This window comes from Danio aesculapii, chromosome 6, assembly GCF_903798145.1.
Source record: "Danio aesculapii chromosome 6, fDanAes4.1, whole genome shotgun sequence".
NCBI lineage: Eukaryota > Metazoa > Chordata > Actinopteri > Cypriniformes > Danionidae > Danio > Danio aesculapii.
The window spans coordinates 20,285,090-20,296,603 of NC_079440.1; the positions used below are offsets into that span (position 1 = coordinate 20,285,090).

The 11,514-nt window shown below is 35.5% G+C and overlaps 1 protein-coding gene across 1 annotated transcript in view; it reads left to right on the forward strand.

Annotated features, from left to right (window-relative positions):
• Window positions 1–10,046, forward strand: part of cacng5a (calcium channel, voltage-dependent, gamma subunit 5a) — a 45,128-nt gene extending 35,082 nt beyond the window's left edge. The window contains exons 5-7 of the mRNA XM_056459020.1: window positions 3,307–3,447; window positions 3,850–3,995; window positions 9,414–10,046. Of these exons, the coding sequence (XP_056314995.1) occupies window positions 3,307–3,447; window positions 3,850–3,995; window positions 9,414–9,671 (545 nt within the window). The 3' untranslated portion in view covers window positions 9,672–10,046. The remainder of the gene's footprint in view (window positions 1–3,306; window positions 3,448–3,849; window positions 3,996–9,413) is intronic.
• The last annotated feature ends 1,468 nt before the right edge of the window (window positions 10,047–11,514 follow it).

Here is an 11,514-nt window from a genome sequence, read left to right on the forward strand (position 1 = left end):
AGTGTCATTATTCCATTTCTGTGTTATTTTACCATAATAAAATGAACTGTTCAACAGTAAATTATTCTTTCTGACATACATATTCTGGTGGAACACTGTTTATTTGGTAAGGCCAGGGCTTTATCGGGCTTTATTATTAGTTTGCTTATACATGCCTAACCTAGCCATGACTGGGAAAATACAGGTGATCACTATCAAGCAGTAATTCTCTTTATGGGTCTGAAATAATAATTAGGAAGACAAAACTAATGTTAGCCTATCTCCACATCTCCTGTAACGTTGTTTGAACTTGATTTACATGAAGTCTCTGACATCTATTCTCTGACTCTGACATTTATTTCTACAGTAGAACTTTGCTTTTATTAAATAATATAAGCTTACATCACACAGATTTTAAATCGTATATTATTACGTCTTTTTAAATGTAAGTGCTGTTATTCATATTAGCGAGCCTTTGTTTTAGTGCAGATATGGGCGGTCAAGTGAGAAGTTTGGGGGGCGTGGTTGATTTGACATACAAGCGTTTGGTTGGAAGCTTGATTCCGTAGCTCTGCCTCTGGTTTCATCAGGCAGTCCATCTGCGCATGCCCAGGTTCCAATTTTAGCAGTCTTTTGTGACAGTTATTGCCCGTCATGAGGCGTTTTGCCTTCAAAGCGTTCAATGGGAAAAGGCACTGTCGCGTCGTCCATATTTTATACAGTCATTGGTTTAAACATGCTTTAAGGTTTTCACAGTTTATGTTCTCTACTTAAATCTGATATATTGATCTGTTTGGTTTGCAATGTCATGTAACCTCAGAAACAGACAGCCTTGTCGGTGCCAATGGCGTAGTGAAAAGTGCACCGACACATGCACTCCATTGTTCACGGCGACCCGAGTTCAATTCTCGCTTCGAGGTCCTATGCCGATCCTTCCCCTCTCTCTTCTCCCCACACTTTCCTGTCAATTATCTCTACTGTACTGTCCAATAAAGGTGAAAACCCCTAAAAAAAATTATAAAATAAAAAATAACAAAAAGATAGCCTTGAAACTACACAAGTGTTTAATGGGTAATATTGCAAAAATTTAATTAGTTTAAATAATTGTCTAAATTAATGAACAACTTCAAAAATTACAGTACTCCAAAAATGTTGTCAATTAATTAAATAGAAATAATTTAATTATTAACTACTTAAAACATTTTTTGAGTACTGTAATTTGCAGGTAGTTTGTTTAAACAGTTCAGGATTTAGGCTGACTCAGTTAATTCTGTCTCAGTATGATAAAAAATATTTAAATGTAAAACATGCAACATAAAAATGTGACCATTAGTCGTTTGGCTTGATTTGCCTATGTGTGCCTCTAAACAATTGAGTTTGTCAGAGTACCAGGAATCATTATCCAGTTGCATACATACAGTTGAAGTCAGAATTATTAGCCCCCCTTCATTTTTTTTTTCTTTTTTAAATATTTCTCAAATGATGTTTAACAGAGCAAGGATATTTTCACAGTATTTCTCATAATATTTTGTTTTCTGGAGAAAGTCTTATTTGTTTTATTTCAGTTAGAATAAAAATTTTAAATTTTTTAAAACCATTTTAAGGACAAAATTTTTAGCCCTTTTAAGCTATATATTTTTTCGATAGTCTACAGAACAAACCATAGTTATACAATAACTTGCCTAATTACCATAACCTGCCTAGTTAACTTAATTAACCTAGTTAAGCCTTTAAATGTCACTTTAAGCTGTACAGAAGTGTCTTGAAAAATATCTAGTAAAATATTATTTACTATCATTGTGACAAAGATAAAATAAATCAGTTATTAGACATGAGTTATTAAAACTATTGTGTTTAGAACTGTGTTGAAAAAAATCTGCAATTGTCTACTCAGTCATACTTATTTTACATGAAAATTAATTTCTGGATCTTTTAAAATGGGGGCACAAGAACCAAACTGAGCGCAACTACATAAAATACAGAAAAGTATAGTGCACTAAATTAATAATAAAAGAGAGCAGTTTAAATTGAGAAATTGATTCAGAAATGTTTAATATTTCTGGGTAATAAAGTAAAACTAATTTAGCAAACACTTTTTTTCAATGTAGATACAAAAAAGGAAAATCTCTTTAATAGGAATGTCGACACTCCATCAGGGTTTTGCCATGTCCCAGCTGACCAGTGTCTGGAGCATGCATAATAACAAACCTAATTCTAGTGGCAGACAGCAGTCCTGTGACGTAGCAAAGAGTGGCTGTGCAAATAAAAGTCTGTCTGCATTACATGTCATCAGCTTTTTTTTTTTTTGTCCTCGGGATACTGTTTTGTTTGTGGCCAGTGTAGAGGGGGGAAGGAATAGCAATTGATGTATAAAGTGTCGGCCACATGAGGTTCATCCCCTCTGGGTGTTAATGCTTCATGAGCATCTCTGGGCATTGGACCTAGTGATTTTTTTCATTAGGTCCAGTGAAAAATGATTAGCTCACTATAGTTGCTGAGCTCTTATGATTAGCTCACCATATTTGTACATAGTCCTGTTAAAAGTAAAGCTTGCATTTTATCAGCATGGCTTAAAGTTTTTTTTTTTAATTTAGATAAAAGATATTACACATTCCTGTGTAGAGAAGGCACTGTTTATTACTTAATTAGCCTCTTCATGTATAAAATCTAACATTAATATTCACTATTAATCCTAACAGCCAATTTCTTGCTTTCATTGACCTGTATAACATCCATAAACTATATATATCCAATGAAGAAATAGGAGCGTATGTATACAAATATATAAATGCTGTCGTTATCATTTTGTCAAGAGGCATGCTTATTTTTCCTCAAACCAAACATAACTGGCACCTTCTTACATCTTTTTATTAATTTGTTGTTATACAGCACCGTTCAAGCATTTTTTCTTGTTGCTAGCCAATAGCTTTGTAATTGTTTTAAATGTACACTGTTTTGAGTGGAGGCCATAAAGTAGTAATAATAAGGTGCACTGAAAACTTAAACAAATATTCCCAGATATTTATTAATTTCATGAACTGTGTAATAAGCTCAACAGCAGTCTCCTGATCAACTGACTAAGTCTGTTTTGCATTAATAATAGGCTGACTATATAAAATATAATCCCATCAAATTAAATTATTAGACTACCTACTCTTTTGCGTCTCTCCAAAAAAGATCATTCAAGTGAATGCTGTAGGAGAAAACAAAACCATGGTAAACCAGAAGTTTTTAATTTTGTTATCATGTGAGGTTACACATTTTGAAGAGGTTGTTGAATTATCAGGAATCCATTAAAAGAAATGATTTGTTTGGATTTGTTTTTAGAAATGATCCGTTCTGCTACTCCTTTCCCATTGGTCAGTCTATTCTTTATGTTCATTGGATTTGTGCTGAGTAATATTGGACATATTCGCCCTCAACGTACTATTCTGGCTTTCATCTCTGGAATCTTCTTTATCCTGTCAGGTGGGTGTTGGTTTAAAGCAGTAAATTGTGTAAGTTAAAGAGCTCACTTCTTTCAGTATATACAACCAGTAAGAATGAATTGGTTATATAACAGGGTTGCCCAAACTCGGTCCTGGAGGTCCAGTGTCCTGAATAGTTATAATAGAAAGAGATTGAATAGCTTCTTCAGGTGTGTCTAATTGAGGTTGGAACTAAACTCTGCAGGACACTGGCCCTCAAGGACTGAGTGCAGCTACCCCTACTTTATGATATCTTTCAGAGTACAAGAATTGTACTGTAATTAATTAATGTACTATAATACGTAAATGCTAATTAAAACATTCTGTGAATGTATGTATGTGCCACTTTAACTCTCTCTCTTTTTTGTTTTCTTTGGTAAATTTCATTTTATTTTTGATACAGGTCTGTCCCTCGTGGTTGGTCTGGTTTTGTATATATCCAGCATTAATGATGAGATGCTTAACAGAACCAAAACCAATGAAGCTTATTTCAGTTATAAATATGGATGGTCTTTTGCTTTTGCTGCAGTCTCCTTCCTGCTTACTGAGGTAACGCTTTCACTTATCTTTGCATATTTGTGTATACTGACACTGGGTCTCGCTAACATCTCTAAATCCCACTTATGCATTTTAAAAATACTCCCAAATTGTCAGGATCTGTAACAAAGGACTGAAACACAAAATGAGAAAATCATACAATGACAGAAAGAGGGATTAATTCACATGACCATCTCCAATCTGCACAAGGGCAACGTGAAAAGGGGGAGACAGTCCAAGGACTGAATGTAGAGCACTGGAAGTTTTAGACTAGGGGCAAGCTTATAATAAAAAAAAATTGATTTAATTGCCATCCATTTAAATACTATTCTGTAGACCATACAAAATAATGGGATTTAAATAACTTGACTGACAATGGGCCCTATCATACACCTGGCGCCATAAGGCACAAGATGTGTTCATCACGGTTTGTTGCTATTTTTAGACCAGTGCAACCCTGATTTTCACGTTTTTTACAACGTTGTTTAAATAGCAAATCCATTTATGCCAATTTGTAGACTCATGGGTATGCCAGTCTATAAGGGAAATGTGTTAAGGCGCATTGTTGGAACGTTGCTATTCTGAGAAACTGAAATAGACTGCACTGTTGACCAAGTAAAAGCTGGTCTAAAGTCCAGCGCAGAGCATGTTATTTATGCGACTGTGCAGGTAGAAATGCTTACACATTGATTAATACACACAGGATGTAGAGCAATACACAAACATCTTTGTATGTGAAAAAAATAAAGGATTATTAGGATGTTACAAAAATGATTATTTACTACATAAATATAAAAATCCCTACCTCTATGCCTAAAGTACTTAGATGTCAGGGGGCTTTTCTCAGTTTTTTCATGACAATTTGCATTTGTATAATGTTGTTATTATTAGCAGTATTATTTATCATATGCATATTTATATTTGTTTTAATAAAAAACTAGTTTAGATTTGTCCCTCTGTCAGGTACTGGAGACATATGCATCACCATGTGGCATAAATATAGGACGTGTGTTTGGATAACTCACACACTTAGTTGACCACACTTTGTTATTATTGTTCCTTTATTTGTTTTCTGGAAATTAGAACTCAATTTAGAAATAGTTTTGAAAGAAATCTTTGCGCTTAACAAACAAAATTAAATATGTAGGCTAATGGATGTCTTCAGTGGAGTGTAAAGAGTAAAAGTAAAGAGAAAGTAAAGAGGCCGAATGGAGGAGGCTCATTCTTTATCCTTGCGCTGCAGATGGTCAGTTTAACTGTTTTCTTGCTAGTAAGTGTTCAGTTTTTCCACTTACAAAGTCCGCAATATAAATACCAAATGCACCATGGCGCTACGCAACTGACTCTAAAAGGCAATGTGAGATGAGACTCTGATTGGTTTAATGCACGTTATTCTCAAAACACAAATCCTATGTTTCTGTCCTTAAAATAGCAAAAGCGGATTCAGAAATGCACTTAATGCTTTTGCACCATGCGCTTTAGACTTTTTGACCGTTAAAACAGAGCCAAATGTGCCATGTGACTTGATTTAATGTGTCACGTTTATTGGTACAGACTGATGATGTTATGTCTGACTACTGGTTTAAAAAAGTAAAATATCAAGTGAGTAACAGTTATGTGGACAAAAAAATACCTTGATGCAAAAGGTCAACCCAAAATGGCCAGCCCTTAAAAAAGCCAAAAGTAACTCAACAAACACTTGTTAAGGCAAAGGTACTGCATGTGAGCATCTCTAAACCCTCAACGTGACAACACTTGAAGCAGATGGAAAACAGCAGTTCCAATTAAACATTTTCAGATGCTCTAGGGGCAGATGGCTGCAGCCAAGGACAAACCACTCGGATTGCTTCATAGACTGCTTTAGCACTAGCTGCACAGTTGAGACCCAAGATGGTCACCATGGCTCACACTGACTGACCAACACTCCCTTGTGTCACTGTACATTCATTCCCTTTCTATTGGCAGGAGTGCCCTTAGACCAAGTGTCCAGATATATTATTGTAATGACAGATGCCTCCGGAACAGGTTGGGTGCAATGCTGTGTGCAACAAGCATGCAACATTGGATTTGCAGTCAGAACCCTTTGTGGTCAGAACACTTTGAATTTGGACCATTTTCCTTCCACATTGTCTTAAGCCCATGTATGTGCCCAATGATCACACCAAACTTTTTCAAGATCAAGTAGTGATCCTGCAAGCACTCCTCTCAGAGGAGGCAGAACCAGTATTGCAAATCAGTGTTAATAAAAATAATACATTTTATTTAAAGGCGTCTGGCAACTTAAGAACTCCGGACAATAAAACAAGTGAAATAAAACAACAAGAAAAATAATACAAAAAATATACACAACAATAGTGCAGGTACAATTAAGTATTAAAAGCCATCTTAAATAGGTGGGTTTGAGTTTTGATTTGAATAATGTGAGGGAGTCAATGTTTCTGATGGCGGGTGGTAGTAAGTTCCAAAGCTGGGGAGCTGAGCAAATGAATGCCCTATTGCCCATGGACGATAGATGAGCAGATGGAACCGACAAGTAGAGGGAGGAAGAAGATCTCAGGGTGCGAGCAAGAGCAGCAATGTGGATGAGGGCAGACAAATATTGAGGGGCGAGATTGTAGATGGCTTTGAAAGTTAACATCAAAATTTTAAAATCACAATCTGGGCATTAGCAAACAGTGGCTTTTTAACAGGCATCTGTGGTGCTGTGAATGTGTGACTAGAATCTACACTCTCAGAATGGTGACAGTCTCTTGCCATGTATTTGGTAATAACAGGAGCTGGCTTGATGTCAGGCTTGCTGCACTTCAAGATGCATGCACTTATTCTGCTTTTCTAGTTAGTTCCTCATGTGTGGACCTGCCCAAATTTAGGTTTGCAATCGACAAATTAGTTCATGGAGATGTCCACAAAATATTTATTTACATACTGTACGTAAAGTATGCATTTAAATTCCTTTATTCTCGTGAGTCAACTAGGTGACTTGATTAAAGTGACTTGATTAGGAAGCCGCTTGTCATTTAGGACCTGTGCACCATAGTACACTGGCAGATGGATATTTGGGAAGCAGATGGCTTGACCTCTCCTTTTGTGTTCCCATTTGCTATATATAGAAGCTTTGGAGAGGATAAAGATGTCCACCGTTTGATCTGTATTAATAGAAATACATAATACAAAATTCTGTCATGAAACTATGTGCACACAGGCCGATAGGGTCATGATAGAATATGGCTAATCCTACGTAATCAACTACATGGTGCAGCTGATTGGTTGCTGTTGCCTCAGCAACCAATCATGACAAAATTATAATGGCCACTGGGGATGTTGTAATATTTGCTATATTATTAAACCATTTGGTATGACCTCCACAGTTTAATATGCAAATGGGTATTGCATTTTTTTGGTATTGCATTAAAATTAAAAAAAAGTATTTTGCATTTCCCTGTTCCTTTAATTACTCTCTGAACTGGCTCTGTGCATGTTAGAATGCATGTCCATGCATTGAAACATAACTCCCTATAAGCAAATGTCCCATAAGTGAGCAGTAAACTAGGAGACGTTTTCACATCAAAATAAAAGTTACGTGAGTCGCATGTGAACATGAACGCACATGGGGCGAATGTAGTGCCTCATCTGAACAGCTAAATGAATGTTATGTTAAGATGAGTATTCAATCAGTTATGCTTCAGAGCGTAAACATCTGAGAAACTGTTGTCTGTTCTCATTGTGCTGCGTCTTAACATAAAAACAGTGAAGATTATTTACAGTTTGCAATGTTATATTTCATTATATTTTTCAGTTTATGCAACTGAAAACTACTGTTCGATACATAGAAAAAAAATGAAAAACACTGTTTATTTTAGTTATCTTTGTGTAATACAGTCAATGGCTCTCTGGCCATGAGGAAGAAGGAGGTGGGAAACAGACAAACTTTAAATAATTTTAATAATGAAAATCAACAAAATAAAAGGGCGGCAGCTTCTCACACTGTCTGTTTCCCAACTAAAAGCACAACAAAAATAAAGGGTCCAGACCTGGTCCTCTCTCATCTTCCTCTATCATCACAGGTGACAGTCACCAGCCTCATGGCGCTGTCACACTAGATTTTGAGCATGCGAAATTTTGTGGTACGGTGCTGTGAAAAGGGGCGGGATTAAACAAGTTGATTAGTCTTTAAAAAATGAACAATTGCTCCATATTTAAAATTTCTGTACAGAAAGGTTGTGTTTTGATCTTCTATTAGTCTCACACAATCACATGATGCGATTTTGCAGGTCAGAGTTCACCAAGCTTGAACTCTCACCAATGCTGTGTCATGCAACACTTGTCGCACAAGCTTGCGCTTCCGGTCTGCCGCATTTGGTTGCATATGAATGGAAGCCTCTGGGGCAAAAAGTGCAGTGTGACCGCGGCTTCACTCTGTTCCAATGGCTCTTGGTCACGCCCACCTCAAGACACTTTGCTATATAGTATTTATTTTGTATAGTATGAACATATAGAATATATACTAAACTATACACTGTAAAACCCAAAAAGTTAAGGTAACTCAAACCATTTGAGTAAACCGATTGCAACAAACCATCTAAGTTCAAAACTAATTCTAATGAGTGCTGTGAACTTAATTTATTTGAGTAAACAAAGCAATTTGAGCACAGTAAAACCCAATAAATGAAGAGAACTCAAACCAACTGAGTACTGTGAAACCCAATAAGTTAAGGCAACTTGAACCGTTTGAGGAAACCGATTGCAACAAACCATTTAAGTTAAAAAACGAATCTATATGAGTACTGTGAGCTTATTCCATTTAAGTTGAAGTAATGAGGCATTTCATTAATTCATTACCTTCAACACTGAGTTCAAAACTCTTTTCAAATGAGTAGAATTACCTTTCAGTAAATTTTGAGTTAACTACACTCATTACATTTGATAAAGTTGACTCTTGGGTTTTACAGTGTACCGAAACCATGACCCAACAGCGAAAACCAAACTGAACCGTGAGAAGTCTGTATTGTTTCACCCCTAATGGCCACAATTATGTTTATGACAGATTTAAGACAAGTTATGTTGTCTTGGTAATGTCAAGCTGTCATAAAGACATCTCAGATACTGTCAGTTTTGCATATAAAATACAAAACTGAGTGAATGACACTCAGTGATAGTTGTCATAAGCATACATAAAATCTCATTTATTAATGATGTCATGATAATAAAGGTTTCATGACAGTCTTATGAAAACCCCATTAAACAAAGGGTTACCAGTTTTCAATGAAAGTTTTATAGGTAAATGAAACAAAAAATCCACACATGCACCTCAAAATAATGCTAAATACTTTGTTGCATTAAATCAGCTTCATTCATCAGTATTATTAATATCATTAGTTATTCAATATTATTATTGTTTAATCTTTGTTGTTGTTTTTCTGTCACCAACAGGCAGCAGGTGTAATGTCTGTCTACTTGTTTATGAAGCGCTACACTGCAGAGGAGATGTACAGGCCCCACCCAGGTTTCTACCGTCCACGTCTCAGCAACTGTTCTGACTATTCTGGTCAGTTCCTGCATCCAGATGCCTGGACTCGTGGACGCAGCCCTTCAGACATCTCCAGTGAAGCATCCCTCCAAATGAATTCAAACTTCCCTGCCCTTCTCAAGTGTCCTGACTATGATCAGATGTCGTCATCACCCTGTTGAGATTATAAATACACATTAGTGATATCTGAGAAGGAGAGAGCTCAATAGGTAGTTCTTAAAGATACTGTGCTGGACTGGTTTTAGCACCAGAGATCGTAATGTGTTTGGACAGAGGATTAACTTTATTTGTCTTTGAGAGCCTTCAGTACTAATGCAGTTTTTCTGAGTTAAATACATCATTTGGTGGTATCATGTTATTTGTAGTGCACCACACTGATGTGTAGCAAATAGTACCTCTGCCTTTTCTTAAAACTCTGAATTTTGTAGAATATTTTCATTGGAAGAGTCCGTTGTTTTCTTTGTAATTTTTTAACCAAAGCTGCTTTAATTAAAAAAGATGTATGTTTTATAGAAACTAGAAATGATGATCCACAATAACTGTTTAAATGAAAACATAAATACTGATTCATTATGGCCATTAAAGTACATGCTTGAAAAGAAAATACAATAATCTTGTTTCTGCCCTTATGCACTTTAATAAAATAACCATAAAACTGAGATTAATTGATGTTTTATATTATTGTTATGTGTTGTGGTGTCACTCGTGAGATTTATAGTTTTTAAAGTTATTTGATGGCATTCTGCCTTCTACATTCAACACATTGATGATAACAAAAAAACATTCAAGGAGGAAAACTTATATGTATTATTGATTGTTTAATTCTGGTGTATATATATTATAAAATAATAAACATATTGGTAAAATTTATGTTTGCATTTCTCACTTTTTTCTAGTTTCTCCACTGGATTTTCAGTATTATGCTGTTCGTTTGAGTTTTGTTATATGATGTTTTATTTGTTGATGTACTTTACTCTATTATAGATTAATTATAATTCCATCTCTTTATTATAGAGGCTACTTTTTCCCCTAAAAGTTGAAATTTATAATCTTTCAGGACATCAAAATAAACTTTTATCCTTCTTTCAATACTTGAAATTAAGAACATATTTTATTACTGATGTACACGATGTCAAAGCAACTAACATATATACATATACAAACATATACATACATACACATATACATACATACACATATACATATAATGTATATTAAAACATATATACATATAATGTACACATATACATTTAATGTACACATATACAAAAATTTATATATACATTTTTGGATACCAAAGCATGTAAAAAAATGTTCTCTATATTCAGAACATAAAATATAATATAATAAATAGTCAAAATATAACTGAAGTGCATTCAATTAAATTCATTCTAAAGCACTTTTACAACCTAGATTGTCAAAGCAGCTTAACATAGAAGTTCTAGTAAATTGAAACTGTGTCAGTCCAGAGTTGAAGTTTAGTTTAGTTCAGTTCAGTGTGGTTTTTCACTGCAGAAAGTCCAAACACTGAGGAGCATATCCATAGATGCACAACTCCACAATTCCCAAACAAAGCAAGCCATGGCGAGGAACAAAACTTCACCAATGGACGAAAAGTGAAGGTAAAAACCTAGAGAGAAACCAGGCTCAGTTGGGCATTTCTCCTCTGGCCAAACTTCTTGTGCAGAGCAGCAGTCTAGGGGCCAGAGAGTGGAGAACACTGAACGTCCATCACGGAGAATCTGCAGGTGTGAGTAGGTCACCGGGTGTTCAGGCTGGCCCACAGGATCAGTGCGGAGACTTGTCTGGGGTCTTTCAGGAATCGAATACCTCTTGAATACCTCTTAGAAGTCCTCTATGGTTGCCATCATCTCTTTACAGGTCACAATCTCTAGAGGCCTCAGGACGAGTATCCCCAGGTAGAAATAGGGAACAAAGAAAATAATTAGCGTAGCTGCAGTTCATAGTGTATTTAAACAAGAGATATTCAATATCAGTGCAAAA